The 22,300-nt window shown below is 49.6% G+C and overlaps 7 protein-coding genes across 7 annotated transcripts; 3 read left to right on the top strand and 4 right to left on the bottom strand.

Moving 5' to 3' along the window:
* Window positions 1-448: 448 nt before the first annotated feature.
* Window positions 449-2,096, top strand: N7487_000141 (cytochrome P450; the record flags this gene model as incomplete). The annotated part of the gene is made up of 3 exons (XM_056867890.1): window positions 449-565; window positions 628-812; window positions 866-2,096. 3 exons carry the CDS (start codon window positions 449-451, stop codon window positions 2,094-2,096), a joined length of 1,533 nt encoding a protein of 510 aa, XP_056732674.1.
* Window positions 2,097-3,374: 1,278 nt separating this feature from the next.
* Window positions 3,375-3,620, bottom strand: N7487_000140 (uncharacterized protein; the record flags this gene model as incomplete). The annotated part of the gene is made up of 1 exon (XM_056867889.1): window positions 3,375-3,620. The coding sequence occupies one exon, from the start codon at window positions 3,618-3,620 to the stop codon at window positions 3,375-3,377; it is 246 nt and encodes an 81-aa protein (XP_056732673.1).
* A 393-nt stretch (window positions 3,621-4,013) lies between these two features.
* cdpNPT (putative dimethylallyl tryptophan synthase) lies at window positions 4,014-5,354 on the bottom strand (the record flags this gene model as incomplete). Its single annotated transcript, XM_056867888.1, has 2 exons — window positions 4,014-4,113; window positions 4,180-5,354. 2 exons carry the CDS (start codon window positions 5,352-5,354, stop codon window positions 4,014-4,016), a joined length of 1,275 nt encoding a protein of 424 aa, XP_056732672.1.
* A 1,760-nt stretch (window positions 5,355-7,114) lies between these two features.
* On the top strand, window positions 7,115-7,372 carry N7487_000138 (uncharacterized protein; the record flags this gene model as incomplete). The annotated part of the gene is made up of 2 exons (XM_056867887.1): window positions 7,115-7,232; window positions 7,296-7,372. The coding sequence occupies 2 exons, from the start codon at window positions 7,115-7,117 to the stop codon at window positions 7,370-7,372; spliced, it is 195 nt and encodes a 64-aa protein (XP_056732671.1).
* Window positions 7,373-7,580: 208 nt separating this feature from the next.
* On the bottom strand, window positions 7,581-8,104 carry N7487_000137 (uncharacterized protein; the record flags this gene model as incomplete). Its single annotated transcript, XM_056867886.1, has 2 exons — window positions 7,581-7,613; window positions 7,673-8,104. 2 exons carry the CDS (start codon window positions 8,102-8,104, stop codon window positions 7,581-7,583), a joined length of 465 nt encoding a protein of 154 aa, XP_056732670.1.
* A 198-nt stretch (window positions 8,105-8,302) lies between these two features.
* Window positions 8,303-8,845, bottom strand: N7487_000136 (uncharacterized protein; the record flags this gene model as incomplete). Its single annotated transcript, XM_056867885.1, has 1 exon — window positions 8,303-8,845. One exon carries the CDS (start codon window positions 8,843-8,845, stop codon window positions 8,303-8,305), a length of 543 nt encoding a protein of 180 aa, XP_056732669.1.
* Window positions 8,846-10,561: 1,716 nt separating this feature from the next.
* Window positions 10,562-22,297, top strand: N7487_000135 (histone acetyltransferase TRA1; the record flags this gene model as incomplete). Its single annotated transcript, XM_056867884.1, has 4 exons — window positions 10,562-10,613; window positions 10,686-10,843; window positions 10,919-21,565; window positions 21,614-22,297. 4 exons carry the CDS (start codon window positions 10,562-10,564, stop codon window positions 22,295-22,297), a joined length of 11,541 nt encoding a protein of 3,846 aa, XP_056732668.1.
* Window positions 22,298-22,300: the final 3 nt, after the last annotated feature.

Genomic DNA, 22,300 nt, shown 5'->3' with positions numbered 1-22,300 from the left:
AGCCCAAATGGCTTCTCCCGATATACCTCTTCAAAACGCCAAGAATGGGTTGTCAGCAGCAAGAATGTTGCTATAGTTGCCAAGCCGAACCTAGCCACCAATAGTTCTCAGTGCGTGGCCACAGCTGAAACCATGCCCGCAAGTCCTTGCATATATCAACGCCATGCGCTCACCTAGATCAGCGCAATGCGACCATGCATGCATGTTGGTCCTTGCTGATCGACATTACACCCACATGTACTTTGTACACATAATATTGTGGCCATTCAGTGATGTCACCCTGGGTTGTCAGCCTAGGAATTGGGATAAGATCGTCTCTATCACCGGACGTACCCATTTAGATAATTACAGTAAGGCTCTCCATTACAAATTGAATCCAAACTCGTCATTTACGAGGCAAAATCCTCTATTCGTTACTTCCGTTTCTTTCTAACGTCAGCTCCGCATAATGCCAGGTTACATTTTTCTTGCACTGCAGTTAGGAGTCATATCGCTTCTAGTCACCTTGTGGCACGCCTTCCGGCCTGATACTTGGTCGAATCGAGTAGTCTCCTACATACTTCATGTCGGTAATACTCCGAAGTCACAGACGGAATACTGCTGACGTTTATTCTTGTATCAATGTAGAGAATTTTGCTCTGGTGGTACCCAATCTACTCGACAGATGGCTCGACACCCATCCCAACTGTCCCCTACCGATTTCCAGATGGCGGGGGTAGCCTTAAGTTCCTGGAGGGAGAGAACGTCTCTCGTCAGTGGGCCGAGCGATATGGCCCGGTGTATCGCATTTGGGTTGGCCTCACGCCAGAAATGTAAGTTACCTACCTATCCTAAGATTTACTACCCACACTAAACGAAAGAATAGTATTTTAACACGTGCGGATGAGATCAAGACGGTGTTTAAAGACTCCGGCAACCACCACAAGGCTTCAAACCTGAATGGTGGATGGGTAATGGGCGACCTAGTCGGAGATGGTGTCGGACTCATCAGCCAAGGACATTGGAAGAAGGTCCATGCCGTAGTTTCACCACCATTTACCCAGAAGCCCACCACCTATGTTCCCTTCGTCCAGTCCCGCATCTCACGCCATTTCTCCGAGTTATACAAGGAGTATGAAGGCGGGAAAGCGCTGCGAATCAAGCCCGCCGAGGATCTCAAGCTTCTGCCGTTCTGGGTTATCAGCGACCTCCTATACGGGGACTTGTCCACAGAAATGACAGAGGAGCTCTTGCTCATTACCGATCTGCGCACCGATGTGTTCCAATATGCCTTCAAGGGAGGTTTGTCACTCTTCTCCATCAGCAAGATATTTTACCCGACCATAAGGAACAAGCTGCAGGTTTTCCACACTCGTTGGGCAAATTTCAACCGGAAGGCGTATAAAGTTGCAGTGAACCGTGTCGATGCCTCTGCTTGTGCTATTGTTCCCTTGTATAGGGCTGTCGAACAAGGTCAGCTTACACCAACTGAGCTGATGCACACATTGGACGAAGCACTGTTTGCCAACATCGACGTGACTATTGGCAGCTTCTCTTGGATCCCACAATTTCTGGCTGAAAATGCCGGCATACAGACTGAGCTAAGAAACGAGATCTCACAGACGCGATCTGACCCAACTCCAGATTCCTGGGTTAAATACATTGCCAGCAACTCGACTCTGCTGGCGAGTTGTATCAATGAATCTGCAAGGTTGAAGCCAGTGACCAACTACACCTATGCACAGTCAATGCCCACTGACCGTGACGTTGGTGGATACCGTATTCCCCATGGGATCTTCATGGTAGTTGACACCAATGCGTTGAATATTTGGGATGATGCTTGGGGCTCTGATAAAATGACCTTTCGCCCACGGAGGTTCCTGGAGGAATCTAGGTCCAACTTTCGGTATCGCTTTTGGCGGTTTGGCTTCGGGCCCCGTCAGTGTATTGCACAGGCGTTGGCAGACACGATCCTCAAGGTGCTGGTTGCTTACACTGTCGAGAATTATCAGTTGAGATCCCCTGGAAAGTCCGCTGTAAATGAGGAGGATGCCCAGAAACGAGGTGAAGCATGGTTCAAGGTTGCTGAGCAGGAGATTATCTTGGAGGCTCTATAGTATACGTTCTTCTCTGGCTATAATCCGATCTAGCCACGTTATACTCAAAATGCATGAATTGATCATTTGGGCTCATTTATTCGAGGCTTCTACGTACCAACTAGGAGTACTGTCACTGTATTTCGCTGATAATGTACGCTTGTAGGCAATGGAATTTCCACCTAAGGTTTAGCACAGGCATATCAAATTTCGTGATCCCAATTAAATGTATATCTTGCAAGCCTTCTCTATCTCAATATTGCGAACTTATTAATATATACCACCTATGACTAAATGGTACTCCGTGCCTACATCATCTGCCACGTCTAACTAAATCTCGGTCCCGCTCATGTATGTATGGGTGATCCTACAGGTCCAAGAATGGGGACAATCGCTGCAAAGCGTAATTAAATCGAAATTTACAGCCCGGATCAAGGTCCCTAATCATCGAAGATCACTAGCGATCGATAGGTAATCGATGGTTCATATGCTATTTATTATTCCCTTCCACGCATTAATTCTGCATGATCCGATCCTTCTGACTATGAGTGGAGACCGATGTTGACCTAAAGTTATTTTGAGCCAATCGGCTCTCACAGCCCAGGAGAGTTTTGGCAGACCCACATTCATGGATAGGTATGCTCTCGAGGCAAGGAAATGCGCTAGCAGGAAGACATGTGTCAGATACGAGGTGGCTTCAGATCATTTCCAGGAACATTTTTACGGTGGGGAACTCAATTCCCTTACATCAGGCCCGATCCATAATTGCCGTGCGGATCACCCGTATTAGTCTCGATCCCATCTTGGGCTCCATAGGCTTGGCTGCATTGAAACTATAATGCTCTCACGCATTCCTAACTCACATCATAATGTGCATTGTATACAACCATGCATAATACATGATTCTTGTCATCAGAGGCAAGTAATCTCAAACCATTCTTGGCTTGAGGCTTTTACCTAAATAGGCCTAGTGAAATCCCAGCTGAAAGTCATCGCCGGACTCATGCTGCATTTTCAGGCCCCCTTGCTTGGCAGTCATATGTGCATTACAGGTGACAATTTTTAGTTGGGGATTGTCATACATAGAACATTTGACCTCATCCTTCAGCAATGTGTTGGCGTCCGAGAGATTAAGTTCAATAGTACCCACAAAGAACAGCGCATCGACACACCGCGTAGTGCGATCGGAATGTACTGGTCAATGAATGAGGCAAGCAATTTTCCGGCAAGCGCATGTAGAAAGATGTAGATTCAGCTCTCCATCTACCCCACTATCGCCAGGTAGTATGTCGTACGGCTCTACCCTCCTCTGTAATAGGGATCGGCGACCAAGTCGCCATAAAGAGAGGTTGCCTTATTTTTGCTGTAGTCACTGGTCTCAGGCCAGGAAGGTACACTGCAATCAAGCGCATTAAGATGAATGTCATACACGGGGTTGGCCCCAATGCAGTTGCTGTGCCCGGCTCTAGTGGAATCCATGTAATTATTGTCGGGCTCGGGATTGCCGGTCTTGTTGCGGCGATTCAGTTCCATTAAAAGCGACATGTGATAGTTCGCCTTGATAGAAGCCCGGAGAGTAGAGTACTAGGTACGCTTTGCGATACCCTTGAACGCCCATGCGTTGTTTACTAACTAGAGTAGGAGAAGAATAGCTTTGGGAAGCAATGCAGCAAATATTCTCAAAGTTGATACAATGGCAACATCTTGCTGCATGATCATTCCCCGTGGAACATTGGGCCATGTAGTATACGAGCATGTCAAGTGCCCGGGCATCGATTTGTGATTTGGCTGCCGCTCTCACGAATCATATCCGCAAAACATTAGACTTTCTGCATTCTGGTCAACCCCAATGTCCCAAATTACGTACAAGTAAGCTGTTCTCCTATCCATTCGTCTCTCATAAATACTATTGAGGCCGAACTAATGTGTGCTAAGCTACTAGTGATAGTACATGGTCAGGTATGGCCCCTTCTTCTTGGTGTATGAGAAGGATAGCCATGCCTGATGATCTGTTGCGACAGCCAAGTCCTTGCTGGGGCTAATATAACACAACTCACGTTAGCAACAAATATTGGGGTCATGTTTCTATAGAGAAGGAACTTACTAGTATGTCTGCAGATTATCGCGATAGACTGCAGCCTGCTCAGGCATGTCATAGCGCTCAAAGAATGCCGTGAGCACGTTGGCAATTTTCAGCTCCGAAATGCCGACCAAGGGGAAGTAGAATTTTGGCTTAGGCAATGCCTGGCCGGGATTCATCTCGTAGTTCATGATGAAGGGGACAATAGTGTCTGGATCTCCAGGCAGCGAGGGCCGCTCCGGCTCATCCCGCATGCCTTCGATAATACCGAACTCCACCCACAGCTCCCGCAGCATTTTTAGGCCGAGCAAGGTCTCTTCGTCATTGAGCTTGCCGCCCATTGTCCAGTGCTCCTCAACTTTTGCCAACCTCATGTCTAGCTCCATCAGGTACAGCTTGATCCGAGTTTCCGCTGGATCGACCAAATCACAGGACAAAAAGTAGAGGTCTGTCTGGCTCTGGGTTTGCATATAGGTCTCAATGACTTTGGTCGAGGGCTCGAAAACTCCTTGCTTGTCTACTTTGCGAATAGCAGAAAAGCACAGTTTGGCCACGTTTTGCCCAGTAACAGAAGCTTTAAGTCCAGGGTAGAAATACTCCTTGACTGTGATGCCGGTCTGGCCCAAATCCAAAGCAAGCAGAATTTGAGTCTTCCACGCGGTTCCCGAGATAGCTTCCGGGGACATGAGCCTTTCCTCGCGGTCAGTCAAAGTCAGCTCATTGACAAGCATCTGATGAAGCTCCATGTCAACAGTGGCAGACCCGATAGCCCTTAACTCGGCGAGGGTAGCGTGTACTGTGTGTCGATTGAGCGGGTCGACTCCTGTGCTAGCAATATAGCTTGTAGGCTCGAACGCAACCCGCGCAGTCAGGCCCAGTTTCTGGACATTCTGACTGAGCTCCACGGAGCCGGTGCCTCCGAGCAGACATTTGTATATATCTCTGCCGCCAGGGAAGGGCCCCAGCTTTGGGATTATGACATGCGCGAAGAGACACAGATATTCATATTGCTGATGGATGCTGTAGTTCCCGCTGGAGAGCATTCTTCCCAACATTGGGCCGACGGCATGCCAGTATTGGTATTGGTCCAGATTCGCAAAGGTCATCGACTTGCTGAGCGTGCGATGGGGCATATCTGCCTCTTCGGCAACCGCTGGCACAGAGGCCTTCAGAGCCTGAACAGTGGAAGATACAGTCATTTTGGTATGGTGGTATGAGTGTTTGTCTAGAAATTGTGTCGGAGATGTCGTATTGTTTAAAGATCACCCCAACTGCAAGGTATAAGGGTGGGTACCCTATATTCCACATGAATGCCAATAGCTCATATTTCCACGTCCCACCAGGGCCAGAGAACATGTCTCATGCAGCAGCAGTAAAAGTTCCGCTTGGTATGTGCTGAGCTGAATAGTTTCCGTGACCTCGTGCTGTACACATGGGGTGCTACGTTGGCATGTACCGAGTAAACAGGTCATATTATGCAAGGGACTTCGACGTACTCCACAGGGTTCCATTTGTTGCCGCATGACTCGGCTCATTTGAGTAAATGCCAATACTTCTGTTTTACTTTTCGGGTAGCTGCCGAGTCAAAGCCAAGATATTCCAAGGAAAGTCCATGCGCCCTTGAGGCAGCTAGTGGTTGGTTTGTGGGGGAGCAAAAATGCGTACATCAAGTTACCTTGCTGGCAGATCAACCCTGCGCGCTCCACAATAAAAACCACCTCCATGGCTTGGCTCTAATCACACTAACAGAAAGCCTAAGTTACCGGTGAGGGCCTGAAAATGGTGACTATTTTTTACCACCCCAAAGGGGTGTATGGGATGAGTTGGTTGGTAATTCAAAGTTGGGGCCCCGGGGCTCAAAATGTAACTATCGTGTATGTAGGGTCTCAGCAGACCTCTGGAGTCTTGAGGGGCCTAATTAATGCCTTACGCCAGTATACGTAGATATGGTTCAATTCTGGGTCTTAAATAGGTGACCCGCAGAATTACGAGAAACAATGCTGGGATACGAGAACCCAGCCAAGGTCGACAAATACCTATGTACCTACCTATAGGTATACCTCAGTGTCCAAATCTGTTGAAGCGTGTCCCATGTCATGATTCAAGGCTGACGAGGTAATCATCGGCAGTAGTTGCTCATTGCGTGTTTCTTCTTTACCACAACTTCCAAGTCACTTTTCGCACTTTTCACACTTTTCACACTTTTTATCTCTTCTCTCCCGACTTCAGATTTGAAACTTGTCTTTGTCCGCTTTTCACTATCGTCTCTGAGACATACCAAATCCCATACTATTATTTCCAAGGTTCTTTCCATATTAACCACCATGAGTATTAACCGTAAAGCAATCCGTACTCTAGACTAATATTGTTTGGCACAATGTCAGAGATATCTGACCCAGTCTCACCCAGTCTCAGCTACTACGTCTCATCACTCTGGTCCGGATTTAGTTGCATCAACTCTCTCTTCGCTTCCTTAGGAGGCGCCTATCGTTCACCAGCTCCCAGCTTTGAAGGTACCAGCACGACCAGAACGACCCCAGGGTGCAGAGTTCGAAGGAGTCGCGGACTTCCAGAAGCTCGCGGTAACTATTCAACAAGAAGTCAAAGACCTAGTCCTTTAGTCAGAAACCCCTGACACCATCAAACACCGGAGTCGGATTCAAGGTTTGTGGATTGACTGGCCAATTTGGAGAGGGGGGATCCCGAATCCCCGAACTGGTGACAGCGTTCTTGATTTCGTTGCAGCTGTTGCATTGAGCATGAACCAAAACCACGCCACCCAGGGGTCCTCTAGGCAGTAACAGGATGTCGGGTGGGAGAGATTGTGAATTCCCCGGGTGATTCAGACCTAGACCTAAAACGGGTTGCCGCTGATCGTGGCAATATCCACACGCAAAGAGTAGCAATTTTCGTTAGATGGGGCAATGACAATACTGGTGCAGAAAAGGATGCAATCACTATGGGTCAAGTGATGGATATCTTCGATATCCGGTGCACCCATCACACTCTGAAAATAACCGATTCCATGCCAGGCTGGGCTCTGGCAAACAAGATTCACAAAATGATCCTTGACTATTGTAAGTCCAAGCTGCATTCCATGTAACTTAATAGGCAGTTATTTTCTAGGATGTTGTATACAGTAAGGGGAGATTCAACCTCAAAGAGCTTCGGGGCATTGGTGAATACCCTTGTGACCATCCAGATGGTCATCACTTGATGTTTTCTCTCGATGGAAACTTATTGGCATGCTCTTCCATGAACGATGACGACGTTAGGGTCTGGGGAGCTGATACAGGAAAAGATACCCGAACGATTAGTGTGGTGATGTGAATAAATTTATCTTTGCTTCCCAGCTTGGACACGCTCTTGTTTCAGTTCTATGTCACTGTGCTACCAGGATGTTCTATCAAATTGCAACTATTGACTCAGACGCACATACTATTCAGTCGCATCATTACCTTTACCAATAATGTGTTAGAGATCGGTCTTCCATGGTACTTGGGCTGAGGAAACATACCTTCTCAATATACCTCACACCCACTTCAATGCCATCGGCATCTTCTAAATCGGCCTTCTCCCCGAAGTCGACATTTTTGGCGTCCAAGCATGTCAAACAAGTGACAACAACGTCGGAGTATCTGGTCCCCATTCGCTTCCGTAGTTCACCCTGCGCCAAGAGGAGGAGATGTCTTTGGAAATATACCCCTCCACCCGTTCCAAGAATAGGAGCCCGAGCAGGGGTCGGCGCATTGTCATTGCTTGCCACCGTCAACTCGTCGTACGACACGAATGACTCCCACAACCCCAGCTCCAACAAGCAAACACCAAGGCTGTAGATATCATGCTGCATAATATAATCTTTGGGAATGGTTCCTATGCGGTCTGGATGTTGGTAGAGGCACCGTTCCCAGGACGCTTCGCCTTTGCGCAAAGTTCTGCCAGAGGCCATTCGGAAGCTGTCAAATCCAATCAAGAAGTCAGACCCAATCGAGGATTCATCACTTCCCAGAAGCAAGATTGTCTTTGGTCATATGTTCTTGTGAACAAATCGAAACAAGTGAACAGAATGCACTGCTTTTGCAAGCTCGTTTGCTAACTTGAACCGGTCAGAGAGGGAGTGGCTATGGTTCATATCCTGAAAACAACCTCAGAGAGAGCGAGGTGGAAGATGTTGTGTTGGCATTCGTAAGATAATGGTGAATGCATCTGGCGTAGATTGAGAACAGTCGTCCTTGCTGTGGTGGATATATTCTTTACAGCTAAGGAGACCGAACTCGCCCGCATCAGATCCAGCCAACCGTCTGGCAAGATCTCGGATATATTTCTTCATGTCCCCGACATTAGCGCCTGGAAGAGGTTCAATTCGTTCCACGATGAGCGATTGGCCATTATCTGGGCTCCGGCCCACCTGCGCTGAGCAGAATGATATCTCCTGTGGGTTAATAGAAATGAGAGAATCCGATGAGAGGCGAACCGATGGAGCGTACCCGTCTGTCGGATGCAACGCTGCCCTGAGAGACTGGGCAGGAGGTATCTGGTCTTGAAATTTCATAGCAGAAGATCTTCGGTTCTTTCTTAGGCCATCATCAATTTGGCTATATGTGAGCCTCATGATCAGATACCACGATGGGTCAAATAGCGACTGCCATTCTTTCAGATCCTCGATGGTCCGGTCAATCTTTTCCTTCATGAATCTTCAACCTAGTGCCGAGCATTGCAATCGTCGCATGCTGAATCATCCGATACTTCTCACTGAGCTCGGAAGCAATGCCTCGCACCACACTCAGCTGAACCGCCGTCCTCATCCAGTATGTTTCCACACGGAGCGATCTCTCTTTAATGTCCACTTTGGCGTGTGCAACTGCGCTGCACAAGTGAACCAGTTTCGTGCATATCTGACTTACGTTCAGTTTAGAATACCCGGTTCTGGTCTCTAACTCGCTTGAAGCAGAGATCTACCGCCGAAATGATGGAAATGGGGTCCACCATATTGAACAGAGTCTCCGAGACCTTGATACAATCTCAACACGGGGGGACAATAATCACGGCTGCCCGAATGCGGGGGCTGACACCATGTGGAAAGTGGGTACGATGATCACGAGGGGGCCATCGCCATGAATATAATCGGGTCCTTTCTCAAGCAAAGCCTTATTTAACAATCCTACATTTCATAGTGCTATGTTGATGTTCTTACACAGGGGAAAGTCTAATCACCGTCCTTCAGGGGTGTTGCTGCGAATCTTTTGGTGACGTTTTTGTATACAACATACTTCACTCAATAAATAATCGTAATAAGTCTTTTAATCTACATTTAAACTATTCATAGACCCAAAGTGAAGGAAATTTCTGAAGATTTATCAGTGGTATAGGTTGTCGTGATGCAATGATAACCTCTAATGCAAGTATATATATATCTAGGGACGATATGTGGGCCTCCCCTCCCAATTCTCGGAATCCAAATTTGAACTTGAACACTATATTCTCCACACACAAGACTCTTCCAAGGACAAAAAAGTAGCTCAGCATGCATGAATAGGTTGAGTGACCCCAAGTTACATGGCTAGCATATGTATATATCCAAGTTCGGCCCTTTCATACTTTGTTCTATACGCTCGTGATAGCCCATGATTCTAAACCTATGGCTTACAGGCAGATGCGGTTTATCTTGGATCCCTAGAATATACAAAGACAGATTATAGACTTAATAGGTGCGATATTCCTTCTGCAGCCTGTGCGTACCGACCCCAAAGTACCCTAGGTACCCGTGGAGCGGTGCCTAGATAGTATGTTTCGGTTCATTTCTATGAAATAGCCGTGGAAAATAAAACATTTAGAACAGTGAGTATCTGAATAGCCCACAAATCAAGTAAAGCAAAAATGATATTCAATTCAAAAAGTAGAAGCCATATAGTCCTGCCAGGCTGTACCTTGAAGGTTCTCGGAACGGAACAACCACAACCGACATAATTACCAAATGCGGACTAGTGTTTCTTTCGGGGTCTCTGCGATAGCCCGCGTCCTCTGTTCTGCTCTCGTGAATATCGCGCCGCATACAAACCCCAACTTTCTCCCCATCTCCCTCAGCCTCTCCTCCCCCCGCGGGGTAATTCGATTCACTCATTTGCTGTCCGGACTTGATTTCTTTAAATGGACTAAGCAGTTTCTCAACCCGGAAAAGCCAATGACTTGATGATTTCCCTCGTTTTAAGTTCTACCGTCTCCGATCTTTTCGCATATCAACCGAGTCCACAGAGCTTCCGTGACACCACAACACAACATATGAGACCCCAATCCCCCCTGGGAAGACTGCGCACACTCCGCCCTCCTCAGCCGGCCTCTTGGCCCGGCCGTAATTGCTGTTTCTTTTCATTTAGTCGCAGCCCTTGAGAAGGGTCAGATCACAGCGATGGAGCGAAACATAGATATCTACGCCAGCAAGCTCGGCGACGAGAAGCTGGGTATGTTGGCCAGATCCATAATGATGAGAATCGTCGTCCATTTCTGTGCTAACCACTCCGTTATCTCAATAGATGTCAAACTCCGAGCCAATGTCGCTACCGAATTACGAGACACTATTGAGCCTCTATGCTCGGGTGCAAGCTACCCCATATTCCTATCGAAGCTATGGCCGGTATTCAAAACTATTCTAAAGGGAGACCCGGTCTTCTTCAGCATGTCTTACGATCAGGTAAGATTCTTTGGCACAAGCTTGGCCTTGGTGAATGTTGCACATAATGGGCTAACAACTTTGGCCATCCATTAGAAATTACGAAACTGCATCCTTGAGACACTACACCGATTACCGATGGGATCCCCCGACGTCGAGCCGTATGCCGTCGAGATGGTCGATCTGTTGATGGAACTCGCACGGATCGAGAACGAAGACAATGCGGTGCTATGCATGAAGACCATAATGGATTTGGAGAGAAACCAAGCCAAGGCTACTGCACACCGGGTGCAGGCTTTCTTGGAGCTTATCCAGGAAATGTTCCAGACTATGGAGCAAGTGGTTCGGGATACTTTCGACACTCCCAACCAGGCTACGCCTTCGGGAATGCCATCAACACCCAACGCAACAGCACAGAATTTCCAGTCTCCGCGACCGAGCTCGCCTGCAACCTCGGTGTCGGATCTCGGACCTGATCAGCAATCGAGCAATGTTCTCCTCAAGGGCATGCAGTCGTTCAAGGTCCTCGCAGAGTGCCCGATTATCGTCGTTTCAATCTTCCAGACGCACCGCGCATCGGTACCGGCCAACGTTAAACTGTTCGTGCCGCTCATCAAAACGATCTTACTGCTTCAGGCGAAGCCGCAGGAAAAGGCACACGCAGAAGCAGCAGCTCAAGGGACAATATTTACGGGTGTGTGCAAGGAAATTAAAAATCGCGCTGCATTTGGAGAGTTTATCACCGCTCAGGTTAAAACTATGAGCTTCTTGGCATATTTATTGCGTCTCTATGCCCATCAACTGCAGGACTTCCTTCCTACACTTCCTTCTGTGGTCGTTCGCCTCCTTCAAGATTGCCCACGAGAGAAGTCGGGCGCAAGGAAGGAGTTGCTGGTAGCCATTCGCCACATAATCAACTTCAACTATCGCAAGATCTTCCTTGAGAAGATTGATGAGCTTTTGGATGAGCGGACTCTCATCGGAGATGGCCTCACTGTCTATGAGACCATGAGACCATTGGCTTACAGCATGTTGGCCGATTTAATACACCATGTTCGTGACCATCTGAGTCGCGACCAGATACGACGAACGGTTGAAGTCTACACTAAAAACCTTCACGACGATTTCCCTGGCACCAGCTTCCAGACAATGAGTGCAAAGCTTCTCTTGAACATGGCAGAGAATATCTCCAAACTAGAAGACAAGCGTGAGGCGCGGTATTTCTTAATCATGATTTTGGATGCTATCGGTGACAAGTTCGCATCGATGAACCACCAGTTCAAGAACGCTGTCAAGGTTTCCAAGGCGTACAAAATTTTCCGACAGGACACCGAGCCGTGCGCCGAGAACTATCTTGCCGAGAAGGACCAGCCACCGGACTGGGATGAAATTGACATTTTCTCGGCCTCTCCCATCAAGACGTCTAGTCCGCGTGACCGTGGAGGTGACCCTGTTATGGATAACATCTTCCTATTCCGAAACTTGATCAATGGGCTGAAGAACATCTTCCGCCAATTGAAGAACTGCAACCCAGACGATATTCAAATTGACCCGAACAGCGTTCCCATCAACTGGTCGGAAGTTTCGTATGGATACAATGCAGAGGAAGTTAGCGTGATCAAGAAGCTCTTCCATGAGGGAGCTCGGGTGTTCCGCTACTATGGGGTCGATCAATCTCCCCCGGAGATGAATTACGCATCTCCATTTGACTTCCTCGCAAGCCAGTACACTGCTCCAATGTCACGCGAAGAAAAGGAGCTGTTGGAAAGTTTCGGCACTGTTTTCCACTGCATCGATACCGCAACCTTCCACGAAGTCTTCCATTCTGAAATCCCGTACCTACACGAGCTCATGTTTGAACATGGGGCTCTCCTTCACCTGCCCCAGTTCTTCCTGGCCAGTGAGGCCACTTCTCCCGCGTTCTCTGGTATGGTTCTGCAGTATCTTATGGAACGTATTGATGAGGTCGGTACCTCAGACATGACTAAGGCAAAGATACTTCTAAGGATGTTTAAACTTTCCTTCATGGCCGTGACCCTGTTCTCTGTGCAAAACGAGCAGGTGCTTCACCCGCATGTGACGAAGATCGTAACCAAGTGCATTGAGCTTTCAGTCACAGCCGAGGAGCCTATGAACTACTTCCTTCTTCTGAGGTCTCTCTTCCGAAGCATTGGTGGGGGACGATTCGAGCTCCTCTACAAAGAGATCCTGCCGCTTCTAGAGATGCTCCTCGAAACATTCAACAATCTGTTACTTGCAGCTCGGAAGCCACAAGAACGGGATCTCTACGTGGAACTCACCCTCACCGTTCCTGCCCGACTCAGCCATCTCCTCCCTCATCTTAGCTATTTGATGCGCCCAATCGTGGTCGCCTTGCGTGCCGACTCTGATCTTGTAGGCCAAGGTTTGCGCACTCTCGAACTCTGCGTCGACAATCTCACGGCGGACTACCTCGATCCAATCATGGGCCCAATAATGGACGAGCTAATGACTGCACTCTGGGATCACCTGCGCCCATCTCCTTACAACCACTTCCACGCACACACCACTATGCGCATCCTGGGAAAGCTTGGCGGACGGAATCGGAAGTTCCTCAACCACCCGCCAGAATTGTCGTTCCAGCAGTTTTCTGATGACAACCCAAGCTTCGATATTAGACTGATCGGCCCGAACGAGAAGCGGCCTTTCCCTATAGATATCGGCATAGATCTCGCAGCGGGCAAACTCATGGAGGTCCCCAAGACGGATTCTGGGAAAGCCTCGGACATTTACTACAAGCAGCAAGCATACCGCATGCTCAGCTCCCATCTCAAGCTTCAAATTGGTTATGACAACATCCCCGAAGATTTGGCAACCTTGATTAGACTGCATGCCAACGATCTCTTCGAGAATAAGCCGGGTGCTATGGCAGACATCCTTGATAAGTCTGAAAGATCGGCCTCTATTCCGAAGAAGCTTGCGCAGGAAGCCACAGTGAAGAAGCTTATCAAGGCTTGTATCTTTGCTACTACTATCCCTGAGCTAGAGCAAACTGCTACGGCGTTTGTGGCGGATGTTTGCAAACACTTTGCTCTTGTAGAAGTCGGTCGTGCCCTGGCCCAAGTCCGACACGGTCGCAAAGCCTTTGACGTTGCAAACGGGGAAGGCCCGGTATACCTCGACTCCAGGATTCTCGCTGAGGCTTTAGTCGAGTGCTTGTCATCGGATGAGGTCCACGTCCGAGAAGCGGCTGAGCAGGCCATGGTGGTTGTGAAGGATGCCGCGGGCGTCATCTTTGGATCACCGGAGAAAGCAGCCAAGCTCCCATTCTTCGTGCATCTGGGCCGCGTCTTCTGCCACAGCTGCTACAGCGAAGAGTGGTTCACCAAAGCTGGTGGCAGCCTGGGAATCAGCCTGCTTTCAACCAAGCTGGACTTGGGAGATACATGGCTATATGAGCGACATGTCGAGTTTTGTCGGGCTTTGATGTATGTTATCAAGGACACACCTGCAGATCTCCCTGCGGCTACAAGGCTCCAGTCACAAGAGACAATGACCTTGATGCTGCAGCGATGTGGCAAGCTCATCCCAAAAGATGATTTGAAGAACGAGAAGAGCCGCTTGTATGCGCTGTCTGGCTTCTTCGTCTTCGAGCTTGCGCACATGAATAAACACGTTCGGGAAACTGCTCGTCGTTGCTTCACCACCTTGAAGGATGTTCTTGGCTGCGAGGTGCATGAACTTATTCTTCCTGTTAGAGATCGTCTCTTGCAGTCGATCTTCAACAAGCCTTTGCGTGCTCTGCCTTTCCCAACACAGATAGGTTTCATCGATGCTATCACATACTGCCTCGGCCTTCACAACGATATCGTCACCTTCAATGAACCACTCAACCGTTTGATGCTGGAATCTCTTGCCCTCGCTGACGCTGATGATGAGTCTCTTGCTTCTAAGCCAAATGAGTTCAAGACTGCAGACATGATTGTGAACCTCCGTGTTGCTTGTCTTCGTCTCTTATCTATGGCAATGAGCTTCTCCGAGTTCGCCAACACGCCACAGAACACGAGCAGGGCTCGCATAATTTCTGTGTTCTTCAAGTCGCTCTACTCAAAGTCACAGGAGGTCATTGAAGCTGCGAATGCGGGTCTCCGTGATGTTCTCACCCAGACCAACAAGCTCCCTAAGGATCTGTTACAGAATGGACTGCGCCCTATTCTCATGAACCTTCAGGATCCCAAGCGCCTTAGTGTTGCTGGTTTAGATGGTCTTGCTCGTCTATTGACACTGCTTACCAACTACTTCAAAGTCGAAATCGGCGCCCGTCTGCTTGATCATATGAAAGTCATCGCGGATGATGCCGTACTGCAGAAGGTGTCGTTCAGCCTCGTTGAGCAAAACCCGGCCATGAAGATAGTCGCTGCCATATTCAATATCTTCCATCTCCTCCCACCGGCCGCTACTTCTTTCATGGAGCATCTTGTCAACAAGGTATTGGATCTCGAATTAAAGCTTCGAAGAACGTCACACAGTCCATTCAGAAAACCACTTGTGAAGTATCTCAATCGCTATCCCAAAGAGAGTCTCGCATTTTTCTTTGCGCGCTTCAAGGATGAGCGATTCGGACGATTCTTTGGACAGATCCTGGCGGATCCCGAGAGTGAAGCACTTCGGAACGCCATCGTCGCCGATACAGATGGCTTCTCCGCCGCCGCCTTTGGTCAGGATGCTGGTGACGGCAAGAATACTGCTGCTATCAATGGAGTCTATGTTGCACACTCCCTGTGTTCCTACAGTTCAACCAAGCGCTGGTTGGTCTCGCACGCAGAGATGAGAAACAAGCTCCTGACTTCTGGCAGAGACCTGGAGAGGAAGCTCCGTGGTGACAGTCTGCCGGCTGATGAGCGACTTCGAGTGGAGCAAGCCGAAGACCAGCTGATGGATATCTTCACCATGTACTTGACGGAGGCCACCCACGATCTAGACTTCCTATTTGAAGTGATTGATGGACTCTCTGCTGACGAGTTGAAACGCACGCTTGCGCTTCCCAAGTTCATCTACAAGAGCATCATCTCAAATGAGTCCATTGATTACCGGCGATCTGTTATCATGCGCTGTCTCGACCTCTATGGCCAGAAGAGCTGCCCGCAGAAGACTAAGACTTATGCCTTCCGCCACCTGGTCAACCCAATCTTTGCTATGGACGTCCAGGTTACCTGGAATAGCCCTCCAAACACTCCTAAGTTGATGGACAAGAGCATGACCGAGTCTATCCAGAGTCGTTTGTGGAAGCCCCAGCTGGCTGATCTGAGCGAGGAGTCCAATCAAGCTGGTGTGGACCACTCACGAATGGAGTTGCTACAGCTGTCTGCTTTGTTGATCAAGTACCATTCACAAACTGTGCAGGATTCTCGCAAGGACATTATTAAGTTTGCGTGGAACTACATCCGACTCGAGGATATCATCAACAAATACGGTGCCTATGTTTTGATTAGTTACTTCATTGCGCACTACGAGACTCCATTCAAGATTGTGATTCAGGTGTATGTCGCATTGCTCAGGGCTCACCAGAATGAAGGCAGAGCGCTTGTCACGCAAGCTCTTGATGTCCTAGCTCCTGTACTCCCCACACGAACAGCCAACAGCTCCGGAGCAGAGGCACGGTACCCGTTATGGGCTAAATGGCCCCGTCGTATCCTAGCCGAGGAAACTGCCAACCTTCAGCAGGTTATGAGCATCTTCCAGTTCTTGGTTCGCCAGCCTGATCTTTTCTACGAGTCACGGGAGCACTTTGTGCCTCTCATTGTTCCGTCCCTAGTCAAAATCACGGGTCCACCGAACACCTCCAATGACAGCAAGAAGCTCGCACTGAACTTGATTAGCTTGATTTGGCACTGGGAGGAAAAACGGGCCCAGAACGCCGAGGCTAGCCACTTGGCCAATGGCACATCTGAGTCTCCAGTTGCCAGGAAACGCAAGCTGGACGAAGCCCAAGAGCCATCGCCGTCCCCCGCTCTTGGTCCTCCCAGTAGCCGCGAGCGGTCGGAGTACACTGTGCCCAACGATCTGCGTGCGTCATTGATCAAGTACCTCATTACCTTCATCACTACAATCCCCGAACGCTTCCTGGTTCCAGCAGCTCATATTCGCCAAATCCCCACAACAAAACAGCAGAACCCCGTCCCCACTGGTGACATGATCAATAAGGCTATCAACCTGCTTCGCAGCCTCCTTTCTCCTGAGTACTGGGGCGATCTAGATATTGATCTCTACCAAAAGGTAACTGAGCCAATCCTAGTTGGTGAGAAGGGTGATAAAGTCGAGGACAAAATCACCTACATGGTCAACACACTGCAGGTCGTCAGGGTGCTTATCGCGGCCAAACCAAATGAGTGGATTGCGGCTCGTCTTCCCGCTATTCAAAAGCTTCTCGAGAAGCCCTTGAAATCGGACAACCCAGAGATTCAGGACTGTCTACATGGTCTAGAAGACAGCATGGATGTTTTGCACAAACTGCCGCCTCCTGTTCGCCGTGTTCTTGAGGCTATTCCGGATGAGCAGCCTGACGAGGAAGATGCAATGGACACAGAGGGGACGCCTTCGGAGTTCGGCTCGTATTTGTCTGCCATTGCCACTGAAACACTTTCTGCCAGCAACTACGTTTCAAGCTTGAACATCCTGTGGACCCTTTCAAAGATCAAGCCCGCCGAGATTGACGCACACATTCCCGCGGTGATGAAGGCTTTCTCTACAAAGCTCGCTAAGGAACATGTAGCTGCGTCAACTCAGAATGGCGCTCAGCTGGCGAACGGTACTAAGCCCGCCGAAGGGGCTCCAACCACCGATCAGCAAGAGTTTGAGATTGGGGTTGATCTCATCCTCAAGACCATTGAGCTTATTTCTGTCAGAATGTCTCACCTCGGTGATCAACGTCGTCCATTCTTGAGCGTTCTTGCACAGATTGTGGAGCGCTCACAAAATATTGAGCTGTGCAGCAAGATCTTGGGCATGGCAGAGTCGTGGATCTTCCACTCCACCGAGTCATGGCCCACCCTAAAGGAGAAGACGGCTGTTCTGCATAAGATGCTGCTTTTCGAATCCCGTTCTGACCAGACAATGTTGAAGAAGTTCCTCGATCTTGTCATTCGAATTTATGAAGACTCGAAAATCACTCGGACTGAATTGACAGTCCGTCTGGAGCATGCTTTCCTGATTGGAGCTAGAGCCCAAGACGTTGAAATGCGGAACCGCTTCATGCAAATCTTCGACAAGAGTTTGACTCGTCTTGCGAGCTCGCGTCTCAGCTATGTTCTGACATGCCAGAACTGGGATACCCTTGCTGATTCCTTCTGGCTCGCCCAAGCATCGCATTTAGTGCTTGGATGTGTGGACATGACCACCACTGCCCGCTTGCACCCCGAGGACTTCACCCTGTTCCCCGTGTCATTCCTTTTTGGTAGCGGCGAGAAAGATCCTAGGAAAGCCGATATCATGGTTGATAACCAGCTGGAGACTTTCGTCTCAGAGCGAAGGCGATTCATGTCCGATATTGGCGACGTCAGAGTTCGCGATCTGATCGAGCCTTTATGTCAGCTTCAACATACTGATTCGAATGTTGCCTACCAGCTGTGGACTACTATCTTCCCTCTCTTCTGGTCCACACTGTCCAACAAAGACTGCATTGATCTGGAGAAGGATATGGTCACATTGCTCACCCGTGAGTACCACCACAGACAGCTAGACAAGCGGCCCAACGTCGTGCAAGCCCTCCTTGAGGGTACTGTACGTGCTAGTCCTCGGTTTAAAATTCCTCCCCATGTTGTCAAGTATCTCAGCCGCACCTACGATGCGTGGTACACTGCTGCTACCTATCTTGAACAAACCGCCATTAATCCCATCATTGACACGCCTACTGTACGCGAAAGCAACCTCGATGCCCTCGTTGAGGTTTACGCAGGTCTCCAAGAGGACGACTTCTTCTACGGAACCTGGCGCCGTCGTTGCAAGTTTGTTGAAACTAATGCCGCGCTTTCGTATGAGCAACAAGGAATGTGGGACAAGTCTCAACAACTCTACGAGAATGCCCAAATCAAGGCCCGTTCTGGTGCCATGCCGTTCTCCCAGGGCGAATACTTTGTCTGGGAGGATCATTGGCTGATCTGCGCCCAGAAGCTCCAGCAGTGGGAGATTCTGAGTGACTTCGCCAAGCATGAGAACCTCAACGATCTCTTGTTGGAGGCTGCTTGGAGGAACATCGAGAACTGGCAGAGTGAAGGTAACCGCGAGCAGCTTGAGTCATTAATCAAGTCTGTATCCGACGCTCCAACTCCTAGACGCACCTTCTTCCAGGCCTTCATGGCTCTTCTCCAATACCACACGAAGAAGGACAATATCCAAGACTTCAACAGCGTTTGCGACGAGTCTATCCAGCTTTCCATTCGCAAGTGGCTTCAATTGCCTAAGCGTATCACCAATGCGCACATTCCCATCCTGCAGCATTTCCAACTCTTGGTTGAGCTGCATGATGCTAGCCACATCTGTAGCAGCTTGGCTCAGACTAACGAAAGGAACTTGGATACTAAGTCTGCTGAGCTCAAGCTACTTCTCGGAACTTGGAGAGACCGTTTGCCCAATCTCTGGGATGACATCAACACATGGCAAGATCTCGTCACCTGGCGTCAGCACATTTTCCAGCTCATCAACGGCACTTACCTCAGTCTCTTGCCCCCTCAGACGAATAATGTGGCCAGTAACTCTTACGCCTACCGCGGATACCATGAAACAGCTTGGATCATCAACCGATTCGCCCATGTAGCTCGAAAGCACCAGATGCCAGAGGTCTGCATTAACCAACTCAGCCGTATCTATACCCTCCCGAACATTGAAATTCAAGAAGCCTTCCTCAAGCTTCGGGAGCAAGCAAAGTGCCACTACCAGAATCCGAAGGAGCTGAACAGCGGGTTGGATGTGATCAACAACACTAACCTCAACTACTTCGGGCCGCAGCAGAAGGCCGAGTTCTACACACTCAAGGGCATGTTCCTCGCCAAGCTTGATCATGTCAATGAGGCTAATGAGGCCTTTGGAGTTGCTCTTTACTATGATCTCCGCCTTGCTAAGGCTTGGTCTGAATGGGGACAATACAGTGATCAGCGCTTCAAGGCTGATCCAACTGACTACGAGCTGGCTAGCAACGCTGTTAGTTGCTATCTAGAAGCGGCTGGTCTCTACAAGAGTGCGAAATCCCGGAAACTACTCAGCCGAATCCTCTGGCTCCTGAGCTTGGACAACGACGAAGGAAAGATCGCAAGTGCATTCGAAAACTTCAAGGGAGACACCCCGGTGTGGTACTGGATCACTTTCATTCCTCAACTTCTTACCAGCTTGTCCCACCGGGAGGCGCGCCTGTGCAAAGCTGTCCTGGTAAAGATCGCCAAGTTGTACCCACAGGCGCTCTTCTTCTTGCTTCGTACGAACAGAGAGGACATGCTGAGCATCAAGAAGCAGCATGACCAGAAGCAGGAGAAGTTGAACCGAGCTAGACAGCAGCAGCAGCAGCAGCAAGGATCCTCACCCAGTACGAAGCCAAATCCTGTTGCCGGTGCCGATAGCTCTCCTGCACAGAAAGCCCAGGCTGCAGCTGCATCTCCGTCGGTTCCGCCTGCAAACTCGCCCGCCATACAGAATCCAGCTCAAGCGCAAACTCAGTCTCCCGCACAGCCACAAAACCCCATGCAGGCATCTCCACAAGCTGGCCAAACTCCTGCCCAAGCGCAGCAAACTCACCTGCAAGTCCCTGGTCAGACGGGAACACCCCAACAGAACCAGACTGCACCTTTGGATGGCGAGAAGGAACCTCTGAAGAAACCCTGGGAGTACTCAGATGAAATCATGTCTGGACTCAAGACGGCATTCCCCTTGCTTGCTCTATCTATGGAAACAATGGTTGACCAGATCCACAAGAACTTCAAGTGTCCTCCCGACGAGGATGCTTACCGACTCATCGTTGCTCTCTTGAACGATGGATTGGCCTATGTGGGTCGCATGCCTGGGTCTTATGCGCAAGATTTCAAGTTGCCTGCCGCAACAGAAGCCAACATCACTCGATTCGCGGAGACCATTCTCCCAGCTCACATTCGCAAGTCATTCGAGGCGGACTTTGTGACCAAGAAGCCGACCATGAACGAGTACATCCACAAGTTGCGGCGCTGGCGTGACAAGTTCGAGGAAAAGCTTGATCGCAGATCACAGCACACATTCCTCGAGAACTCTTCACCTCATCTGAGTGAGTTCCGCTTCCTTAAGTTTGATGAAGTCGAGGTTCCCGGCCAGTACCTACTCCACAAGGATAAGAACCAAGACTTTGTCCGCATCGACCGCTTCCTTCCCGATGTGGACCTCATCCGAGGCATTGGTGTCTGTCACCGTCGCTTGAAGATCCGCGGACACGACGGTAGTATGCAAGCATTTGCTGTTCAACATCCCGCTGCCCGCCACTGCAGGCGCGAAGAGCGTATTCTTCAGCTGTTCCGCATCTTCAATGGTCTGCTTGCGAAGCGAAAGGAGAGTCGCCGCCGCAATTTGTACTTCCACCTACCATTGATGGTTCCTCTAGCGCCTCACATTCGGTTGGTGCGCGACGATTCTTCGTACATCTCAATGCAAGGAATTTATGAGGATTACTGCCGCCGCAAGGGCATCAACAAGGACGACCCTGTCCTCTTCACAATGGACAAGATGCGGTCGTTGGCAGAAACGAAGCAGAACGTAAGTGTGCCCTCCACTTTGCACATAACAAATGCTAACAATTCCCAGCGCACGCCCGATCAGCAACAGGTCCTTCGCACAGAAATCCTAACCGCGATTCAAGACAAATGGGTCCCCAGTACCGTCGTGTTGGAATACTGCCAGCAGACATACCCCAACTTCTCCGACTTCTGGCTCTTCCGACGTCAATTTGCCTACCAGTACGCAGCAATTGCTTTCATGACCTACGTTATGCACATTGGCAACCGTTACCCGAATAAAATTATGATATCTCGTTCAACAGGCGATATCTGGGGTGCCGAATTGATCCCCACCATCAACCCAGCCAAGGCGTTCTTCTACAACCCGGAGCAAGTCCCCTTCCGGTTCACACCCAACATCCAGACACTTCTGGGTCCCATTGCGACGGAGGGTGTGTTCGCCTGTGCAATGATGGCAATCGCCCGCTGCCTGACGGAGCCTCGACACGAACTGGAGCAACAGCTCAGCGTCTTCGTGCGCGACGAGATGATGTTCTGGGCTACAGCTCATCACCGCGGTGTCCTGCCCCCTGGACAACTCCGCGACCTGGTCTACAACAACAGCGAGATCATCGTCAACCGTGCTGTCAGTCTTGCCAGCCCGCCGGAGGGCAACTTGCCTGCCAATCAGACCACCATCGATCTGATCTCCAAGGCAGTCAACCCTCAGCACTTGGCGTCGTGCGATGCGTTGTGGATGCCGTATCTGTGAGCA

Source organism: Penicillium crustosum (assembly GCF_028827405.1).
Source record: "Penicillium crustosum strain IBT 35664 chromosome Unknown utg000001l_segment0_segment0, whole genome shotgun sequence".
In the NCBI taxonomy this organism is placed as follows: domain Eukaryota; kingdom Fungi; phylum Ascomycota; class Eurotiomycetes; order Eurotiales; family Aspergillaceae; genus Penicillium; species Penicillium crustosum.
This window is presented reverse-complemented; position numbering and strand designations above follow the sequence as displayed.